This window comes from Diabrotica undecimpunctata, chromosome 7, assembly GCF_040954645.1.
Source record: "Diabrotica undecimpunctata isolate CICGRU chromosome 7, icDiaUnde3, whole genome shotgun sequence".
Classification (NCBI taxonomy): Eukaryota; Metazoa; Arthropoda; class Insecta; order Coleoptera; family Chrysomelidae; genus Diabrotica; species Diabrotica undecimpunctata.
In genome coordinates this window covers 88,360,975-88,385,768 of record NC_092809.1, presented here as the reverse complement: position 1 = coordinate 88,385,768, position 24,794 = coordinate 88,360,975, and the positions used below count along the sequence as shown (strand labels likewise).

Here is a 24,794-nt window from a genome sequence, read left to right as displayed (position 1 = left end):
CTCAAGTCCAAAATGACAAATGCCGATATGGATGCCAAGCCCAAGAAACTATCCAACATCTTACCGGTGGCTGCCAGGCATTTGTCGGTACTGATTATAAAGACCGTCATGACTCAGTAGGAAAGATTATCCACCAAGAACTAGCTGACAAACTGGGACTTCTCCAAACCGACCATCTTCCTTATTATCAATACGTCCCTGATAGAATGCTTGAAAATGACAACTACAAGCTATACTGGGACCGCACTGTGCTTACAGACCAACCAGTGGCCCATAATAGACCCGATCTCATACTAGTTAATAAAATTACTAAGCAAACAACACTTATTGATGTGGCGATACCCAACACCAATAATTTATGTGTTAAATACAACGAAAAGATCGCCAAGTACGGAGATCTAGAAATACAAATCAGGAGACAATGGAGAATGGAAAGTACCCAGACGATACCTATTATTCTTTCTACCACTGGAGTCATCCCGAAGAGCCTCCGAGAAAACATAAAAAAGCTGGGTCTAAATGAACATCTATATAAGATTATGCAGAAAGCTGTGTTACTTTCGACGTCCAGATGCGTACGAAAATTTTTGGGAGATACACCGACATACCAAGTCACCTAGGACTCGATAACATGGAAAGAGTCCCACCAGAGCTCAATTCTTTTGATAACGTAGGTATCTGGGATGAGTGAATTTTCCCCTTAGAGGGAGTGTGAGCCGTATGGCTAAATCTGGAATAATAATAATAATAATATTACGAAGGGTAAAACAGCTGCTTCGTTCACACCTTAATAGTAAAAATTTGTTTAAGGCACTAAACACATATGCATGTTCCGCGCTTAGCTACTCGTTTGGTATTGTTAAGTGGACAAAAACGGATATAGAAAATCTTCAGCGAAAAGTACGAACACACCTCACAAAGGCACAAAAACACCATCCTCGAAGTGCAGTAGAAAGAACGACATTACCGCGGTATTTAGGAGGACGAGGACTTATGGATATAAGTGAGCAAGTAGAAAAACACATTACTAATTTAAGAACTTATTTTCAGGTGCAGGCTGAGACATCTACTCTACATCGCGCGATTTGTGCAGTAGATGATACAACACCGATCAAACTGAAGGAACCAGAAATGCGCATAAACCATCTTACTAAGGACGAAAAAATGCGCACCTGGATGGGTAAACCTCTTCACAGGCGACATCCTAATGAGGTCAGTCAAGACCACGTCGACAATAAAGCGTCGAACTATTGGCTGACATCAGGAAAGTTGTTCCCTGAAACAGAAGGTTCATTACTCGCCATTCAGGATCAGGTTATACCAACAAAAAATTACCTGAAATATATCGTCAAAGACCCTCAGGTCCAAAATGACAAATGCGGATATGAATGTCAAGCTCAAGAAACTATCCAACACATTACCGGGGGTTGCCAGGCATTTGCTGCAACTGAATATAAGGAACGGCACGACTCAGTAGGAAAGATCCTTCATCAAGAGATAGCCATCAAACTGGGACTTCTCCAAACAAACCATCTCCCATATTATCAATACGTTCCTGAAAGTATACTTGAGAATGATAACTACAAGCTATACTGGGACCGCACTGTGATCACAGACCAAACAGTGGCACATAATAGACCAGATCTCATACTAGTTAATAAACTAAAGAGACAAACAACACTAATTGATGTGGCAATACCCAACAACAATAATCTTCGTATTAAACAAAACGAAAAGATCGCCAAATACAGGGACCTGGAAATTCAAATACGAAGACAGTGGAGAATGGAAAGTACCCAGACAATACCTATTATTCTCTCTACTACTGGAGTTATTCCGAAGAACCTCCTAGAAAACATAAGAAAGCTGGGTCTGAATGAACATCTCTACAAGACCATGCAGAAAGCTGTACTTCTCTCAACATCCAGATGTGTACGAAAATTTTTGGGAGATACTCCAGCATACCAAGTCACCTAGGGCTCGATAACACGAAAAGAGTCCCACCAGAGCTCAATCCTTTTGATACCGTAGGTATCTGGGATGAGTGAATTTTCCCCTTAGAGGGAGTGAGAGCCGTATGGCTAAATCTGGGATAATAATAATAATAATAATTTCTAGGTGTTTTAAATATGATTATTTCTGGCATGAAATTTTTTTCAGTTAAATATTTAACTTAAAATGGAGCAAAAGCAAATACATATAATTCCTTCTATAAAGTATAAGATCACTTAACATAAAAGATTATATTGTATTCACAACCTTAGCACATCAAAATTAACAAGTTATTTTGATAAATCTACCTATATTACAAAATTTGTTTTTAAAAACTACTTACACTATCTTTATCCTGTGCTTCTCTTATTTGTGCTGTATTTGCTTGTTGCCTCTGTGACTCCAGATCAGGAGCGCTGCCCCAATGGGTATGCCCCATCATTCTGTCATCATATAAAGAAAATCTTGCAGATTCAGTTGCAGCTTTACCTCTAGTACGACGCACTGAAGGTGGCACATCACCAGGGGTTTTAACCCTTTGAGAAGGGTCTTTCAGTCTTGACAGATCACTGGTTGAAGAAAATACCTGTGATATAGATTGTTTTAATTCTCTTGAATTAAGTTTATTAATTAATTTCTATTCAGAGAGATGATATGTTCTTTAAAAACCATAGTTTAGTATTGCTTTAATTGGTACACAAATACACAATCCGCTTTTTTAAAACTAGAATTAGGAAAAATTTTTTTCGGACCACAACTCATGTTTTTATTACTTTACTAGTTTTGTGTATTTTTGTAAAAAGTACAATTTTCTATATCTAACAACAGGGACAAAGATTAAATCGAATAATTTGTCATGATAAATGGGATCAAGATAATTTGTACCAGTAATTTCCGCAGAGGCGATCAGAAAATGTAAGAAAGATGATCATGCCATAGAAATATGATAGATAAAATACTTAACGGGTGTACTTTATTATAAAACACTTTTATTTTAATAAAACTTAAATTAATATATTACGAGATATAAAAAAATGACTGATTTTTATGTATTTTGATTATTTATGATTCTACATGATCATACAACAGATTGTATATTTTAATGATTAAAATCATTTCAAATTAATGTAAATTAATTATTTTAGCAGTCGAATTAGCAGTTAAAATTATATTATTCATTCTATACAGATCTTCAAAATAGGCATAATTATTAATATTTAAATGGGAATAAGCCACAATTAAAGGTTAAAATACATTTATTGACGTTTCAATTTCCACTTCGGAAATCGTTCTCAAAATACAAACACTAATGTTTGTATTTTGAGAACGATTTCCGAAGTGGAAATTGAAACGTCAATAAATGTATTTTAACCTTTAATTGTGGCTTATTCCCATTTAAATATTAATTAATTTAAAATGCCACAAGAAAATAGCTTCAGAACAATATTAAGGCATAATTTTAGCAAACACTTATAATAATTATAAATTAAAAAATATCATGTTATCACAGACAATAAAATCCTATACAGTGTCTGTCTAAATCCGCTCCACCTCCAGCTATTCTCTAAACCTAAACCAAACCATAACATTAAGATTAATAAATTTTCTGGTAATTGAACTGAGGTATCTGCAGCTTGTTTCTAAGTGACCAATAATTCAAAATGAAAGAGGGCCATAGTAGGTTATTTTTTAAATGAGTGTATATATATATATATATATATATATATATATATATATATATATATATATATATATATATATATATATATATATAAAGTAGGCATGATTGGCTGTCACGTTAGGTAAATTAAAGTTTTATTTTGAGGTTGCAGTCATTATTAGGACAGGATAAGTAAAACTCTTTGTTCTTTTATTAAGCTTTCGCAAAATTTATTTGTTTCTTCAGGATATGCTAAAATATGGTTACAATTATTTTATCAGTAAACACAATGAAATTAGAATTTAAAAAATTGTATAAAACTAGCACAAACACTTACAACATGAGGGTAATCCATTAAATTTTGAAATTCACAAAACATTAAACTTAAGTATATATATATATATATATATATATATATATATATATAAATATATATATATATATATATATATATATATATATATATATATATATATATATAAATAATTTTATTTAATTTTGTAAGAATCATGATTGAAAGTAATTATTATTATGATGTTTAATTTATGTCAGAAAAACATTCGTTTCTGTTTATTATATTTTTTGTTATTGACAACTAGTTTTCGATTGTTGTAGGGTTGCGTACAAAGTGGCGCCAAATAACTTTGTACGCAACCATACCACAATCGAAAACTAGTTATCAATAACAGTAAAAGGGCAGCAACAGTTCTGCGTATTTTCCCATGTTAAATCCCATAAGAAATCGCTAAGGTCTATTCAGCTCATTTTTTGATCTTTTCGTTGTGTAGGCGCGACTGCTCATCGGATCGTGACGTGTGAGGTATTGTCTGAAAGGGGGGGAGGTGACGAATACGTTGAAGCAAAAAACAAAGAAGGCGGCATTGCCAAAAAGACACTAAGCTTGTAATGTCTAAACGGCTCAACGTTCAACAATGTGCAAGGTATCGATGGAAAGGGGAGTTGGTAATGAATATGTTAGAACTAAAAACAAAGATGGCGGCATTGCCAAAATGGCACTATATCGTTTCTCTGTTGTTTTTAGTCAGATTACTACGTGTAACACGTTAAATAAAAGAGGAAGGAGGGGCAAACGAATACGTAGGCACAAAAAAACAAAGATGGCGGCATTGCCAAAAGGACACTAAGCTTGTAACGTCTAAACGGCTCAACGTATAATAACGTGCAAGGAATCGATGGAAAGGGGAGGTGGTAGTGAATCTGTTAAAATGAAAATCAAACGCAAAGACAATGCCAAAACGCCTATATCGTATCTCCATCGTTATTCGTCAGATTACTATGCGTAACACGTTAAATGAAAGAGGAGGGAATATCCAATACGTTAACACAAAAAACAGACGGAAGACATTGCCAAAACGGCACTATACCGTATCTCTGTTGTTATTAGTCAGATTTTAACGTATGAGACGTCAAATGAAAGAGGATGGGATATCGAATATGACAACAGTAAAATCAAATATGACAACATTGCCAAAACGGCACTATATCATATCTTCGTTGTTATTGGTTCAGTTACTAGGTATGAAGCGGTAAATGAAATATGATGGGCTAATCCATATGTTATCACAAAAAACAAACGCAAAGACATCGCCAAAACGACAACCACGCTATATTAATATACTTAAAATGTAGTTTCAATGCTTAAACATCAGCTAACAGATATCTAACGCGATCTAACATGTAGCATACGTATACCTGACGCAATCTAACGCGTTCTAACTCATATCAGACGTAGAACAGATGCATATCAGACGTATAGCATACGTATATCAGATGTACATCAGACGTATAGCAGAGGTATATCAGACGTATAGCATACGTATATCAGACGTAATGCAGACGTAAAGCAGATGTATAGCAGAAGCAATCTAACTCATATAAGACATATAACAGACGCGATGTAACTCATATATATTATAGCGGACGTATACCAGACGCAAGATGGTACAGAGCAATCGCTAAAGAAAATCTGTCGGAAAAACGAAATTTGTCAGAGTAAGAAATGAAAGAATCGTAAGACACAGAACACAGAATAACGAAGGACATCACAACTACGCTGGTATGGACACGTCCAAAGAATGAGCGACAACAGAATAACAAAAAGTATTATATTGGACACCACAGGAAAGACGGAAATGTAGGTCATCAACTACTATACAAAAATATATAAATCTCATCCGAGCAGTCATTACAAGTATCCTCCGAACAGTAACTACTATACACAACTCACAAATATGATTATTGGTATACGATAACGTTTAATTGCATACTATATTTTATCTACAACAATTTCTATTTTACAACGATATTCATATTTAATCCAATTATAACGAGGACTAACAAACGAATGTTTACCATTCTTCCAGTATGTTCAAACAACTAACGTATATTACTCGACATAGCTATGAGTTAGAAGATCACAAACCGATAAGGACCTAAACGTTCTCTACAAGCCACATATGAATGACCACTACTATACACAAATCTCCACTGAACGTACAATTCGACAAGAGTCTCCGCTGAACACTCACTAATACACACAGATCTCATCTGAACGTATAATTAGTCAAGAGTCTTATCTAAATATCCACTACTATACATAAATCTCCAAGATGACTATTTTTCGATTTGTTGCATATTATATTTTATCTACAACAATTACCATTTTACAATGATATTCAGATATAATCCAATTATGACGAAGACTAACCAACGAATGATTACCATCTATAAATTATGTTCAAACAAACTAACGTGTCGAAAGACCATTACATTATATCTTCGTTGTTATTTATCTGATTTTTACGCACAAGACGTTAACTGAAAGGCGAAAGGTAAGTGTAAATATTTGCATACTATTGTTGATCTACGACGAGCAAGTAATTTATTGTTTTAAAGTGGATAATGAACATTGGTCTCTGTAAGAATATATATTGGTCACAGACGGTTCTTCGATAGCCATCAGGCAACAATTTCCCCTGATCATGTTTATAAAACATACGGAATGCACTGTATATACCTAACCCTAGTTGACAGCGCACTTTGCAGGTCCCGTCTCACGATCAACTAATAGGTTTAAGTACAACTCCCTTCGTGAAGGTAAACAGGCGTGAATCCGTGCAGGAAAAAGTCGACGATCCTTTTTATACTCCGTAAAGGACCATCAAATATTTAACGTTAAGATATTTCAGGTATATTAACAAAGAAAAATTAAATTAAATACATCTTTAGATTATATAGAGTTATAGAGTATATACAGTTTTAGAGTACATACTTTGGATGTAAAAATTGAAAGTAAATATATTATGTTATATAAAAGAAAAACTCAGCCATCGAGTAAAGACATGACTACCACAATACGCTACGGTAACTCTAAGACAGAATAGCTGTACATGAAATGATAGAAAAAATGTATAAAATATCTGATATAGAAACATGTAAGACAGAAAGCATGGACATTAATGATAGAAAATGTATAAAATATCTGACATAGAAACACGTAAGGCAGAAAAGCTGTACATAAAATGATAAAAAAATGTATAAAATATCTGACATAGAAACACGTAAGAGAGAAAGCATCGACAATAATGATGGAAAATGTATAAAATATCTGATACAGGAACACGTAAGAAAGAAATACTGTACATAAAATGATAGAAAATGTGTAAAATATCTGACATAGAAACACGTAAGGCAGAAAACATGGATTAAAATGATAGAAATTGTATAAAATATCTAACATAGAAATACGTAAGATAGAAATGCTGTACATGAAATTAAAGAAAATGTGTAAAATATCTGACATAGAAACACGTAAGGCAGAAAGCCAGGTCAATAATAATAAAAAATGTATAAAATATATAACATAGAAACACGTAAGACAGAAATGCTGTACATAAAATGACAGAAAATATGTAAAATATCTATCATAGAAACACATAAGGCAGAAATCATGGATAATAATGACAGAAAATGTATAAAATATCTAACATAGAAACACGTAAGATAAAAATGCTGTACATGAAATGATAGAAAATGTGTAAAATATCTGACATAGAAACACGTAAGGCACAAAGCATGGTCAATAATAATAAAACATGGATAAAATATTTAACATAGAAACACGTAAGACAGATATGCTGTACATAAAATGACAGAAAATGTGTATTATATCTATCATAGAAATGCATAAGGCAGAAAGCATGGACAATAATGAATGAAAATGTACAAAATATCTGACATAGAAACACGTAAGGCAGAAAGCATGGACAATATTGATGGAAAATGTATAAAATATCTGACATAGAAACACGTAAGACAGAAAAGCTGTACATAAAATGATAGAAAAATGTATATAATATCTGACATAGAAACACGTAAGAATGAAAGCATGGACAATAATGATGTAAAATGTATAAAATATCTGACATAGAAACACGTAAGACAGAAAAGCTGTACATAAAATGATAGAAAAATGTATATAATATCTGACATAGAAACACGTAAGAATGAAAGCATGGACAATAATGATGTAAAATGTATAAAATATCTGACATAGAAACATGTAAGACAGAAATGCTTTACATAAAATGACAGAAAATGTGTAAAATATCTATCAGAGAAACACATAAGGCAGAAAGCATGGACAATAATGAATGAAAATGTATAAAATATCTGACATAGAAACACGTAAGGCAGAAAGCATGAACAATATTGATGAAAAATGTATAAAATATCTGACATATAAACACGTAAGACAGAAAAGCTGTACATAAAATGATAGAAAAATGTATAAAATATCTGACATAGAAACACGTAAGAATGAAAGCATGGACAATAATGGTGTAAAATGTATAAAATATCTGACATACGAACACGTAACAAAGAAATGCTGTACATAAAATGACAGAAAATGTGTAAAATATGACATAGAAACACGTAAGGCAGACAACATGAATAATAATGATAGAAAATGTATAAATTATCTAACATAGAAACACGTAAGACAGAAATGCTGTACATAAAATGATGGAAAATGTATAAAATATCTGACATAGAAACACGTAAAAAAGAAATGCTGTACATAAAATGATAGAAAATTTGTAAAATATCTGAAATACAAACACGTAAGCCAGAAAGCATAGACAATAATGATAGAAAATGTATAAAATATCTGACATAGAAACACGTAAGATAGAAATGATGTACATGAAATAATAGAAAATGTGTAAAATATCTGACATAGAAACACGTAAGGTAGAATGCCAGGTCAATAATAAAAAATGTATAAAATATCTAACATAGAAACACGTAAGACAGAAATGCTGTACATAAAATGACAGAAAATGTGTAAAATATCTATCATAGAAACACATAAGGCAGAAAGCATGGACAATAATGAATGAAAATGTATAAAATATCTGACATAGAAACACAAAAGGCAGAAAGCATGGACAATATTGATGGAAAATGGATAAAATATTTGACATAGAAACACGTAAGACAGAAAAGCTGTACATAAAATGATAGAAAAATGTATAAAATATCTGACATAGAAACACGTAAGAATGAAAGCATGGACAATAATGGTGTAAAATGTATAAAATATCTGACATAGGAACACGTCAGAAAGAAATGCTGTACATAAAATGACAGAAAATGTGTAAAATATGACATAGAAACACGTAAGGCAGAAAAAATGGTCAATAATAATAAAGAATGGATAAAATATCTAACATAGAAACACGTAAGACAGACATGCTGTACATAAAATGACAGAGAATGTGTAAAATATCTATCGTAGAAACACATAAGGCAGAAAGCATGGACAATATTGAATGAAAATGTATAAAATATCTGACATAGAAACACAAAAGGCAGAAAGCATGGACAATATTGATGGAAAATGGATAAAATATCTGACATAGAAACACGTAAGACAGAAAAGCTGTACATAAAATGATAGAAAAATGTATAAAATATCTGACATAGAAACACGTAAGAATGAAAGCATGGACAATAATGGTGTAAAATGTATAAAATATCTGACATACGAACACGTAACAAAGAAATGCTGTACATAAAATGACAGAAAATGTGTAAAATATGACATAGAAACACGTAAGGCAGAAAACATGAATAATAATGATAGAAAATGTATAAATTATCTAACATAGAAACACGTAAGACAGAAATGCTGTACATAAAATGATGGAAAATGTATAAAATATCTGACATAGAAACACGTAAAAAAGAAATGCTGTACATAAAATGATAGAAAATTTGTAAAATATCTGAAATACAAACACGTAAGGCAGAAAGCATAGACAATAATGATAGAAAATGTATAAAATATCTGACATAGAAACACGTAAGACAGAAATGCTGTAGGTACATAAAATGACTGAAAATGTCTAAAATATCTGGCATAGAAACACGTAAGGCAGAAAGCATGGATAATAATGAACGATTTACATGTAAAATTTGCTGAATAGAGAATAATTATATATCGAAATAGGCAGAGACTAACATATTATTCAATTGACAACAATGAGCATAGATGTAAACAACAAAAAAATCTTTATTATTCCCATCACAAACATCGCTAACACTGAATATTACCAACAGGCAAAGGTCTACTCGAATGGTGTTACGATCAAAAAAGGAATGTTTATGTGTAAAAGCAAATCGATGTCGGCATATTGTAAGGTTACTCTAGAGTTCAAATACGACAAAAAAATGTTTATTGCTAATACAGATGCTAGGAAATAAATAAAAGTAATGTTTAAAGTATTTGTTTTTTTTTTGTTTATAACTCAGTTGTTTAAATGACCTATTGTAAATACGAAGAAAATGTTCTAATAGAGTGCCTGCGGAAACACTTTACAACAATATTTTTAACAAAATATGGTGTGTACAAAAATAATATTCAGCAAAAGAGTGAGAATTTTAAACGTAATACAAGAAAATTAAACTTTATTTACAAATAATATGGCATGTTTTAAATAATGCAGAAATAAATTAACAATATCACAAACTTAGAATGATGGTGTATAAAATCAAATACGACCCCTCTAAAATATATAAAATAGTTCTCACTTTTTAATTTTTATTTGTAGCACAAACACCAAACGAACACGCTATCACAAAGGTTGACTGCACACTGTGAATATAAAAGAATGTATTCGTTCATTAAATAGGCAGGCTGGTATGACGTAACTCGACCGGAAATATAACATGCTCATTCTTGTTACACGTGCACCGGATATTCTATTGCGAACTTCTCGATGTGGGAACGAGAATAGCGATTGGAATTTAATTACATCCGGTGACGTCATATAGCAAACTATTATTGTGATGTATGAAAACTTTTATTAGTAATTATACCGGGGTTAATTAAAAATTATAAAGTAAAACTAATTTTAGCGTTATTAATGAATATATAGTAACGTACGAGATATATGACACTATGAATATTATTATATATGCCGTAATATAAATGTTAATTTATTGGTATGAAGAAGGCCTCTGACTAAGCATAAAATAAACAACCCGCCGAATCCATACATACGACACATCCAAGGAAAGTAGGATGATATTATGAATATGTTGAGATATAAAAATAGATATGGAGACTGCTAAAAGAGCACTACATACTATATTGGTTATTCATGAAAGTATAGCGACATATGTGACATTATATAATACAATGGACGACAATAGACACACTATAAGGTAAATTTGCATTTATTGACCTAAAGAAGGCGTCTGAGGCAGTAAAAAACAAACAACCAGTCGAATCCTAACATGTGACACATCAAACGAAAGAGGAAAATTTAACGAATATACTAAGATAGAAAAACAAAACATAATGAATACTAAAAAGGCACTATACACTATCTTTGAAATTAATGAAATTATAGTGACATACGTGACATCATACGATACTATGTACGATAATAGAAACACTATAAGGTAAATTTGCATTTATTGACCTAAAGAAGGCGTCTGACGCATTAAAAAACAAACACCCAGTCGAATCCTAACATGTGACACATCAAATGAAAGGTGAAGATTTAACGAATATACTAAGATAGAAAAACAAAACATATTGAATACTAAAAAGGCACTATACACTATCTTTGCTATTAATGAACTTATAGCGACATACGTCATACAATATGATGCTATGGACGATAATAGACACACTATAATATCAATTTACATTTATTGACCTAAAGAAGGCCTCTGACACACTAAAACAAACATCCAGTCGAAACCTAACATGTGACACATCAACTGAAAGGGGAGGAGCTAACAAATATATTATGATAGAAAAACAAAACATGACCACTAATAAAAGGGCACGATACACCATTTTTAATAATAATAAAATTATAGTGAAATACGTTACACGAGTGGCCAAAATTCTGGAAACTTTATCGTTTTTTTAGCAAGACTCGTCTCATGATCATGATTTATATAGTTTACCATTACAATTACATTTTTATTTTATTGTTTTATATTCCTGCATAATATTTTATGTATTTCTTACTCATTTTTTATTAACATTATTATTTAATAAAATCTGGAACCAGATTGAAGCGAAACGCCGAAAATCCGAGATTTGTGAATGGCAACATTGGCAATACTGTATTGCGTCAGGGTTTTGCTAGTCAGTCAACAACCCAACTGGAAGCGATTAGGTGGCCTTTAGTACAGTTTCGTGCGGCTTCCAGTGTTTATTAGTGACATCAGGTACTTGTTACTAAGGTGATATTGTTTAATTGTCGGAGAGGAATTCATCAGCGTCAATTCAACTAAAATGGCAACCAGAAACCCAAAAGTGTTGACTGGTCGCCAGGAAAGAGAGCCAAAGCAATTATCCTTCGAGAAGAAGGTTACACTTATCAAGAAATAGCAAACAAATTGGGTGGTGGCGCCACAAAATCAGGTGTAATGAAAGTTTGCAAACGTGGAACGACAAAATCAGCAAAAAGATCTGGAAGAAAACCCAAAGTTAGTCACTACGATGTTCGTAGAATATGCCGACTTTCTTTAGAAGATCGTCGCAGATCCGCAGAAGATATTAACAGTATTGTCAAATCAACTGGATTACAAATATCGGACCGCACTATCAGAAGAAAGTTGTGTGAAAATGGATTGCGAGCACGAATTCCTAGAAAAAAGCCGTTCCTGAACAAATACAGAGGCAAAAACGCATTGATTGGGCTTTGGCACACAGGGGGTGGACAGAAGAACAATGGAGTAAAGTAATTTGGAGTGATGAAACCAAAATCTCGATCTTTGGAAGTGACGGAGTGAAGTTTGTTCGCCGCCGATCGGGAGAAGACCTTTTGCCACAGTGTACTACGGTCACTATGAAGCATCCTGTGAGTGTCATGGTATGGGCTTGCATGACCACTAATGGAGTTGGACGTTTAGCAGTAATAGAGGGCAATATTAATGCAAAAAAATATCAGGAAGAGATACTGCAAGCCAAACTGCTGCCGACTATCAGAGATTTGTTCGAAGGGGATGCCCAACAATGCATCTTCCAGCAGGATGGAGCGCCTTGTCATACGGCTAAGACTTCCATGGAATGGTTGAGAAACCATGATGTTACTGTTCTGCCTTGGCCTGGAAATAGTCCCGATCTAAATTCAATTGAAAATTTATGGTCAATTCTTAGTATCACGCCAAAACCCAAGCAACAAGAGAGAACTGATAGAAGCCATTATTCAAAACTGGTTTAGAGTTATTACACCAGAAGATTTGGCTCGTCTCGTCAACTCCATGCCTCGCAGAATTGAGTCTGTCCTAAAAAACAAAGGTTATCCTACCAAATACTAATTTTGTTGATAATAATCATTGTACCATTTTTTTTAAATATATCTACTAATAGCTAACGGCTGTTGTTTTATTTATTTTTAAATTTTTAGAGGATTTTTCCCCTTAAAATAGATGTTAAATATTAAGTAGAAGCATAAAACGATGTAATAAAATTATAGATAAACTAATAAATAACATAAGTCTTGTGAAAAAGAGGAACGCTGATAACAAAACTAAAATTTTTGAAAAGTTTCCAGAATTTTGGCCACTAGTGTATATAATAGGGTACTACTGATGATAATAGATTTATCCTATAAGACAAATTTTAATTTATTGACTCGAAGAAGACCTATGATTGAGTATAAAATAAAGTGATAATTAAGCGTTGAAAAAGCGATGAAAAGCGATCACTTTTCATTGTTTTACATCGTTTTTTTAGATTTACCTTATAGTGTGTCTATTGTCGTCCATTGTATTATATGATGTCACATATGTCGCTATACTTTCATAAATAACCAATATAGTATGTAGTGCTCTTTTAGCAGTCTCCATATCTATTTTTATATCTTAACATATTCATAATATCCTACTTTCCTTGGATGTCTCGTATGTATGGATTCGGCGGGTTGTTTATTTTATGCTTAGCCAGCGGCCTTCTTCATATCAATAAATTAACATTTATATTACAGCATATATAATAATATTCATAGTGTCATATATCTCGTACGTTACTATATATTCATTAATAACGCTAAAATTAGTTTTACTTTATAATTTTTAATTACCCCTGGTATAATTACTAATAAAAGTTTTCATACATCACAATAATTCCTTGAAATATTATATTATAAAGAAAATGTGTAGTTTGCTATCTGACGTCACCGGATGTAATTGAATTCCAATCGCTATTCTCGTTCCCACATCGAGAAGTTCGCAATAGAATATCCGGTGCACGTGTAACAAGAATGAGCATGTTATATTTCCGGTGGAGTTACGTGCGTCATACCAGCCTGCCTATTTAATGCACGAATACATTCTTTTATATTCACAGTGTGCAGTCAACCCTTGTGATAGCGTGTTCGTTTGGTGTTTGTGCTACAAATAAAAATTAAAAAGTGAGTACTATTTTATATATTTTAGAGGGGTCGTATTTGATTTTATACACCATCATTCTAAGTTTGTGATATTGTTAATTTATTTCTGCATTATTTAAAACATGCCATATTATTTGTAAATAAAGTTTAATTTTCTTGTATTACGTTTAAAATTCTCACTCTTTTGCTGAATATTATTTTTGTACACACCATATTTTGTTAAAAATATTGTTGTAAAGTGTTTCCGCAGGCACTCTATTAGAACATTTTCTTCGTATTTACAATAGGTCATTTCAACAACTGAGTTATAAACAAAAAAAACAAATACTTTAAACATTACTTTTATTTATTTCCTAGCATCTGTATTAGCAATAAACATTTTTTTGTCGTATTTGAACTCTAGAGTAACCTTACAATATGCCGACATCGATTTGCTTTTACACATAAACATTCCTTTTTTCATCGTAACACCATTCCAGTAGACCTTTGCCTGTTGGTAATATTCAGTGTTAGCGATGTTTGTGATGGGAATAATAAAGATTTTTTTGTTGTTTACATCTATGCTCATTGTTGTCAATTGAATAATATGTTAGACTCTGCCTATTTCGATATATAATTATTCTCTATTCACCAAATTTTACATGTAAATAGTTCATTATTATCCATGCTTTCTGCCTTACGTGTTTCTATGCTAGATATTTTAGACATTTTCAATCATTTTATGTACCTACAGCATTTCTGTCTTACGTGTTTCTATGTCAGATATTTTATACATTTTCCATCATTATTGTCCATGCTTTCTGCCTTACGTGTTTCCGTGTTAGATATTTTACACATTTTCCATAATTTTATGTACAGCTTTTCTATCTTACGTGTTTCTATGTCAGATATTTTATACATTTTCTATCATTATTAACCATGCTTTCTGCCTTACGTATTTCTATGTCTGATATTTTTTATCATTTTATGAACACTAGTGTTTTTATGTTTGATATTTTATACACTTTCTATCATTATTGTCCATGCTTTCTGCCTTACGTGCTACTAGGTCAGATATTTTACACATTTTCTAACATTTTATGTACAGCATTTCTGTCTTAAGTGTTTATGTGTTAGACATTTTATACATTTTTTTCATTATTATCCAGACTTTCTGCCTTACGTGATTCTATGACAGATATTTTACACACTTTCTATCATCCTTTCGAGTACTTCCCAATTTTTATTCGATATTTTATACATTTTCCATCATTATTGTCCATGCTTTCTCTCTTACGTGTTTCTATGTTACATATTTTATACATTTTCTATCATTTTATGTACAGCATTTCTTTCTTACGTGTTTCTACGTCAGATATTTTATACATTTTCCATCATTTTATGTACATCATCTCTGCCCTACGTGTTTCTATGTCAGATATTTTATACATTTTCAATCATTATTGTCCATGCTTTCTCCCTTAAGTGTTTCTATGATAGATATTTTACACATTTTCTATCATTTTATGTACAGCATTTGTCTTACGTGTTTCTATGTCAGATATTTTATACATTTTCTATCATTATTGTCCAAGCTTTCTGCCTTATGTGTTTCTGTTAGATATTTTACATATTTTCTATCATTATGTGCAGCATTTCTGTCTTACGTTTTTCTATGTTAAATATTTTATACATTTTCTATCATTATTATCCATGCTTTCTGCCCTACGTGTTTCTATGTCAGATATCTTACACATTTTCTATCATTTTACGTACAGCATTTCTGTTTAACGTGTTTCTATGTCAGATATTTTATACATTTTATCATTATTGTCTATGCTTTCTGCCTTACGTGTTTCTGTCAGATATTTTCTATCATTTTATGTACAGCAGTTATATTTTATACATTTTATGTTAAGCATTTCTGTCTTACATGTTTCTATGTTAGATATTTTATACATTTTCTATTATTATTATCCATGTTTTCTGCCTTACGTGTTTCTATGTCATATTTTACACATTTTCTGTCATTTTATGTACAGCATTTCTTTCTTACGTGTTCCTATGTCAGATATTTTATACATTTTACACCATTATTGTCCATGCTTTCATTCTTACGTATTTCTATGTCAGATATTTTACACATTTTCTATCATTTCATGTAAAGCATTTCTATCTTACATGTTTCTATGTTAGATATTTTATACATTTTCTATCATTATTATCCATGCTTTCTGCCTTACGTGTTTCTACGTCAGATATTTTACACATTTTCTATCATTTTATGTACAGCATTTCTGTCTTACGTGTTTCTATGTTAGATATTTTATACAATTTCTATCATTAATATCCCTGTTTTCTGCCTTACGTGTTTCTATGTCAGATATTTTACACATTTTCTATAATTTTATGCACAGCATTTTTTTCTTACGTGTTCCTATATCAGATATTTTATACATTTTTTATCATTATTGTCGATGCTTTCTCTCTTACGTGTTTCTGTCAGCTATTTTATACATTTTTTTTTCATTTTATGTACAGATTTTTTGTCTTACGTGTTTCTATGTCAGATATTTTATACATTTTCTATCATTTTATGTACCGCAGTGTTTCTATGTTAGATATTTTATACATTTTCTATCATTAATGTCCATGCTTTCTGTCTTACATGTTTCTATATCAGATATTTTATACATTTTTTCTATCATTTCATGTACAGCATTTCTGTCTTAGAGTTACCGTAGCGTATTGTGGTAGTCATGTCTTTACTCGATGGCTGAGTTTTTCTTTTATATAACATAATATATTTACTTTCAATTTTCACATACAAAGTATGTGAAAATTCAGGGGAAATTGTTGCCTGATGGCTATCGAAGAACCGTCTGTGACCAATATATATTCTTACAGAGACCAATGTTCATTATCCACTTTAAAACAATAAATTACTTGCTCCTCGTAGATAAACTATAGTATGCAAATATTTACGCTTACCTTTCGCCTTTCAGTTAACGTCTTGTGCGTCAAAATCAGATAAATAACAACGAAGATATAATGTAATGGTCTTTCGACACGTTAGTTTGTTTGAACATAATTTATAGATTATAATCATTCGTTTGTTAGTTTTCGTCATAATTGAATTATATCTGAATATCATTGTAAAATGGTAATTGTTGTAGATAAAATATAATGTATAGTATGTGGTATAGTAGTGGATATTTTGATAAGACTCTTGACTAATTATACGTTCAGATGAGATCTTTGTGTATTAGTGAGTGTTCAGCGGAGACTCTTGTCGAATTGTACGTTCAGTGGAGATTTGTGTATAGTAGTGGTCGTTCAGATGTGGCTTGTAGAGAACGTTTAGGTCCTTATCGGTTTGTGATCATCCAACTCATAGCTATGTCGAGTAATATACGTTAGTTGTTTGAACATACTGGAAGAATGGTAAACATTCGTTTGTTAGTCCTCGTTATAATTAGATTATATATGAATATCGTTGTAAAATAGAAATTGTTGTAGATAAAATACAGTATGCAATTAAACGTTATCGCATACCAATAATCATATTTGTGAGTTGTGTATAGTAGTTACTGTTCGGAGGATACTTGTAATGACTGCTCGGATAAGATTTATATATTTATGTATAGTAGTTGATGACCTACATTTCCGTCTTTCCTGTGGTGTCCAATATAATACTTTTTGTTATTCTGTTGTCGCTCATTCTTTGGACGTGTCCATACCAGCGTAGTTGTGATGTCCTTCGTTATTCTGTATTCTGTGTCTTACGATTCTTTCATTTCTTACTCTGACAAATTTCGTTTTTCCGACAGATTTTTTTTAGCGATTGCTCTGTACCATCTTGCGTCTGGTATACGTCTGCTATATATCTGGTATGAGTTACATCACGTCTGTCATATGTCTTATATGAGTTAGATTGCTTCTGCTATACGTCTGCATTACGTCTGATATACGTATGCTATAGGTCTGATATACGTCTGCTATACATCTGCTATACCTCTGCTATACGTCTGATGTACATCTGATATACGTATGCTATACATCTGATATGCATCTGTTCTACGTCTGATATGAGTTAGAACGCGTTAGATTGCGTCAGGTATACGTATGCTACATGTTAGATCGCGTTAGATATCTGTTAGCTGATGTTTAAGCATTGAAACTACATTTTAAGTATATTAATATAGCGTGGTTGTCGTTTTGGCGATGTCTTTGCGTTTGTTTTTTGTGATAACATATGGATTAGCCCATCATATTTCATTTACCGCTTCATACCTAGTAACTGAACCAATAACAACGAAGATATGATATAGTGCCGTTTTGGCAATGTTGTCATATTTGATTTTACTGTTGTCATATTCGATATCCCATCCTCTTTCATTTGACGTCTCATACGTTAAAATCTGACTAATAACAACAGAGATACGGTATAGTGCCGTTTTGGCAATGTCTTCCGTCTGTTTTTTGTGTTAACGTATTGGATATTCCCTCCTCTTTCATTTAACGTGTTACGCATAGTAATCTGACGAATAACGATGGAGATACGATATAGGCGTTTTGGCATTGTCTTTGCGTTTGATTTTCATTTTAACAGATTCGCTACCACCTCCCCTTTCCATCGATTCCTTGCACGTTATTATACGTTAAGCCGTTTAGACGTTACAAGCTTAGTGTCCTTTTGGCAATGCCGCCATCTTTGTTTTTTGTGTCTACGTATTCGTTTGCAACTCCTTCCTCTTTTATTTAACGTGGTACACGTAGTAATCTGACTAAAAACAACAGAGATACGATATAGTGCCATTTTGGCAATGCCGCCATCTTTGTTTTTTGTTCTAACATATTCATTACCAACTCCCCTTTCCATCGATACCTTGCACATTGTTGAACGTTGAGCCGTTTAGACATTACAAGCTTAGTGTCTTTTTGGCAATGCCGCCTTCTTTGTTTTTTGCTTCAACGTATTCGTCACCTCCTCCCCTTTCAGACAATACCTCACACGTCACGATCCGATGAGCAGTCGCGCCTCCACAACGAAAAGATCAAAAAATGAGCTGAATAGACCTTAGCGATTTCTTATGGGATTTAACATGGGAAAATACGCAGAACTGTTGCTGCCCTTTTACTGTTATTGATAACTAGTTTTCGATTGTTGTATGGTTGCGTACAAAGTTATTTGGCGCCACTTTGTACGCAACCCTACAACAATCGAAAACTAGTTATCAATAACAAAAAATATAATAAACAGAAACGAATGTTTTTCTGACATAAATTAAACATCATAATAATAATTACTGTCAATCATGATGCTTACAAAATTAAATATAATTATTTATATATATATATATATATATATATATATATATATATATAGATATATATATATATATATATATATATATATATATATATATATATATATATATATATATATATATATATATGTATATATATATGTATATATATAAAACACTTTAAATTATAAAACGGACACTGGACAGTTAAGTAACATATATTGTAACATATTGAACAAAATTTATAAATAATAAAAATAGCCAACATTCATCTTAATAACAACTAACCTTAATAATTCATCAAATAAATATTATTCTTCTAACTTTTCTTTTATTGTTATTTTTATTTTTACATTTGAAATAATTTTAATTTTTTATCGTATAGCTGTAACGAACGTGCTTAAGACAATTTAATCTTGACATTCAATATTTCAAATACTTCAATGTCAGTTTTTATTTGCGAAATCTTTTAAATTCTGTAAGTGTTTTAAAATGTATTTGTACGCCATTTTTTGTAATGTTCAAATTGTTTTTAGTTTACTCCTGAGGAAGCTTTTAAATAAATAGCGAAATATTGAGTAATTTAGAAAAAAGAAAGATTTTTATTATAGACCACTATACCCGATAATTTGAACGTATTTATATATATATATATATATATATATATATATATATATATATATATATATATATATATTGTTATGATGTATTGTTTGTTTGAATGATGAGCATTGAGTATTTTTAATAATATAATATATAGGGTTTTTATCGCGGTTCTCAAAGAATTAGTTTGTAAGTACTTTTTTAAATTATCTTTATTAGATCTACTATGAAACACACATATATCTAAACTAGCTAATGTAAATTTAAAATAAACTATCTTTAAATTGAAATTCTTATGAAACTAATTAAATTCTATAGACAATGTAAAATTTAAACAAACTATCTTCAAAATTGAAATTGTTATGACACTAACTAAATTATATTAACAAAATTTTTGTACCTTTCTGTCACTGAATGCCTAAATGAACTGTTTTCGACTATATCTTATCTTTATTAGATCTACTATGAAACACACATATATATCTAAACTAGCTAATGTAAATTTAAAATAAACTATCTTTAAATTGAAATTCTTATGAAACTAATTAAATTCTATAGACCATGTAAAATTTAAACAAACTATCTTCAAAATTGAAATTGTTATGACACGAACTAAATTATATTAACAAAATTTTTGTACCTTTCTGTCACTGAATGCCTAAATAAACTGTTTTCCAATATATAGATTATAATCACCACTCAAATGTCTTCTTCTCAGCTTCGGTTATCCTTGTTTTTGTGAAATTACTTTTTCCAATTATTAGCTTCCACCAATTTAAGATATTTTTCTTCACCAGCATTTATAAACCACCAAGCAAACCAGCAAACAGCATTTATATTTATTCTTCTTTTCTATATATATATATATATATATATATATATATATATATATATATATATATATATATATATATATACCCGGTATTTAGGCGGCACACGCCCTTCCGGTAGGGATCTATGGAGGAGTATCACCGAGCCGCAAGCCCTTATCTCTTGCCGTACTGCTCCACCATAGGCCGATCAGATACCAGCATATTCTTCTTTTCTATATACCAATATCCAATCACCAAATATATTATTTAATTTTAATATTCAATTAATACTTCTTCCATTATCCAATTATCATTTATACATAACATAATTTTTAATCTTCAATATTATTTTCTTTATACTGTTTCTTAATATTGATTTAACTCACTATATTGAACAATTGTAACTGATTGACTGCCTCTAACTAATTTTCATACTAAAAAACTCATAACTGATTGACTAACTGAATGGACTTTCTTACTAAACTTTCTGACTGACTGACTCTAATCCAAATCACCGGGTATTTATATCTTTTTGGATGTTCCAGAATCATCTGGTAAGAAATCATGTTCCATTTGTTCTATTAAATACATGTCTGAATTTTCTGGAACAAACCATTTCGCAAACAAGGCCATCTCCGGTGATCTAGAGAATTCCATACTTTTCTATTAATAATTTTGTTGACATTTAGGCTTTTCAGATCAGAATATACAATTAAATCAGTAACTTAACATTCTAATTTAATAAAATACACATTTTAAACAACCTATTATTATAACCCCACTTTATATTCGTAATCATTACTTAAACTGTCACTTCGAGAGTATGTATATCTGGTTGCCTAATCACATGGCTCACTTAAATATATTTACAACTTTAAAATACAACTTTTTACAATTATTATATGCTAATTTCTTAAAAATGCCCTCACATAAATAATTTTTATAAAATTCTCTAGTATATAACTTATAAAATAACCAAATACTTTTTATATCTAAAATTATCTAGTATATAACTTATAAATTATTTTCTTTAAACACCAATCATATCAATACCCCAAAATAATATTTAAAATAAATAATTTACTTATTATTTTTTTAAATATTAATTTTCTTGTCCACTAATTTAATTTCTTATTTAAAATTTGTTCTATTAAGTACACCTCTGTTCGCTGTCTATGTCAAACTGTCATGTCAAATATAACAATGGAGGCTATAATATGAGAAAATAAACATATATAATCTAATCATCTATTATTGTATTATGTTTATTTATAGACAAAACCTAGAAATTATTTCCATTCAACAGGCTTTCATCCATATGAATTGGTAAGTTTTACACTTTATTAAGTATATTAGAAAGACATTTATAAAATCAATTTTGTATCTAACCCCAAATTATGATTTTTAGGGTACAAAATAATTTCCATATGTACAAGACAACAAGTATGATGTCAAATTGATTCACAATAATGAAATCTACCATTTATTTAACAAATCAAGTCTATTGAATAAAATGGATATATCAGTAACAGTTGTTATTATTAATGTTAAAAGTATAGAAAACATTATTCATTCTCTTCATAATAGTTAAAGATGTCGTTGATATGGAACATGCCTCTTAGTCTGTTCTCTGCATCTATTAACACATAACTATTTAGTCCATTCTGATTTTCAATTCTGTATGGACCTTCAAACATTGGTTGCAATTTCTTACAACGGTTTTCTTTAACATTACTTTTTCTAAGTGAACGAATTAACACTTTATCTCCCTTTTGAAATGTGATTGGTTTTTTTATTTTTCGATTTTGTCTTCTGATATATTTTTCAGCTTTCCTCCTAATTTGGTTATTCACTTTCTGCATTACTTGTTCTAACATATTCTGATTATATTCACTAATCCATTTTCTGTTTCCTATATAGCCAAACATTAAATATTCTGGTACTTCCTCTGTATTTAAATTATGTGTATTATTTAAAAAATATTCTACTTGTGGTATATGTTGCTGCCACGTTTCATGTTGATTCTGGCACACTATTCTTTATTTTTCAATATTTTCCTTGCTAAAGTTCTAGTTATTACATATACTTCTATGCCATTTATTATTTTATAATAAACTCCATCTTTCTTAAGGACTTTTTGTTTTTCACTCAAATTGATCTGATCTCTTATGATTTCTTCTTTAGAATATAATCCAGTGCTTTCTACTAACTGATTTAATCCAATTTTTTTTGTTCGCTGCCCTTTTTGTGATGTATTTTCTAACCTTGATAAAGCATCTGCCACTATTTTGGATTTTCCAGAAATGTATTTGATTTCAAAGGAGTATTCACTCAATATTAGACTCCACCGATGTATTCTACTGTTTCCATATTTGTTATTTAATATAGATGTTAAAGCTTGGTGATCTGTTTCTATTGTAAATTCATTACCCAACAAATAAAATCTTAATTTTGTGACACAGTGTATAATACTTGCTAGTTCTAATTCTGAAACTGAGTAACCCTTTTCACGTGGCTTTGTAATTCTTGAAATGAATTGTATTGGGTATTCGACCCCATCATGTATTTGTAATAATACCCCTGATAATCTCTCTATGGATGCATCTGTTCTTAATATGAATGGCTGTGTGTAGTCAGGATAATATATTTTTAAATTTGACAGAAAAATGTTTTTAATTTCTTGGAATGCTAGTTCTCTTCTCTGATCCCATCTCCATTTTACACCTTTTCTCAGTGTCCTCGACGCATCAAGGAATTTGGATATCGGTTAAAATACTTGGGAATTCCAAGGTTGGCCAAATCCAAATTTCTAATTGATTCGATGCAGGGAAATTCCACTTTCGCTACGTAAAACAAAGGATTTGTTTTACATAAAAGCAGGTAGATTTTCTCTCATCGGTCAGTCGAGCTTGCCTCTTCTACTGTAGACCTAGTCGGTGCTATTATTGTTCCTACTAAGTTATTGTTTTATTTCTGATTTCTTATATACCATTTTAATTTTAGCATTATTGTATATTCAGACCTTTTCAGGTTAGAATATTACTTTGATCTATATTTGTTCATATACTGATTGTTTGATATTTTAATTGGTTATTTTGATTGTTTATTTTTCTTGTATTTTGTGTCTAAGTTGTTCTTCCGTAAGTTAAGAACACTTAGAAATATTTATCTTGCTTTTTCTATTTTATATTTTGATTTGTACTTTGTCTAAGTAGTTCTTTCCGATAAGTCAAAGAACTCTTAGAAATATTTCTCTGAATATTTGACTTGTTATTTTAATTGTTTGTCTAAGCCGTTCTTTTCCGGTAAGTCAAAGAACTCTTAGAAATATTTTCATAATCATTGTTGCATTATTATTTCCGATATTTTATCTAAGATATTTTTCTTAAGTTAAGAAAATACTTAATACATTTGTTTCTTTCATTTTCTATTTTATGCTAAGTTGTTTCTTCCGTAAGTCAAGAAACACTTACCAATATTTTCATATCTTTTCTAT

At 30.9% G+C, this 24,794-nt stretch overlaps 1 protein-coding gene across 12 annotated transcripts in view; it reads right to left on the bottom strand.

Annotated features, from left to right (window-relative positions):
- The window catches only part of LOC140445556 (bone morphogenetic protein receptor type-2-like), an 872,505-nt gene that overhangs the window by 359,191 nt on the left and 488,520 nt on the right, over positions 1-24,794 (bottom strand). For 9 of the 12 annotated variants that reach the window (XR_011951417.1, XR_011951415.1, XR_011951416.1 and 6 more), the window contains one exon: positions 2,336-2,578. The exons of 1 other annotated variant lie outside the window; for it this stretch is intronic. Coding sequence is in view for 7 of the 11 variants with exons in the window: in XM_072537668.1 (XP_072393769.1) it covers positions 2,336-2,578 (243 nt within the window). In the remaining 4 variants the exon portion in view is untranslated. Of the gene's footprint in view, positions 1-2,314; positions 2,579-24,794 lie in introns of those variants that run through there. 2 more of the 12 variants (XM_072537667.1, XM_072537673.1) reach the window with 2 other exon arrangements.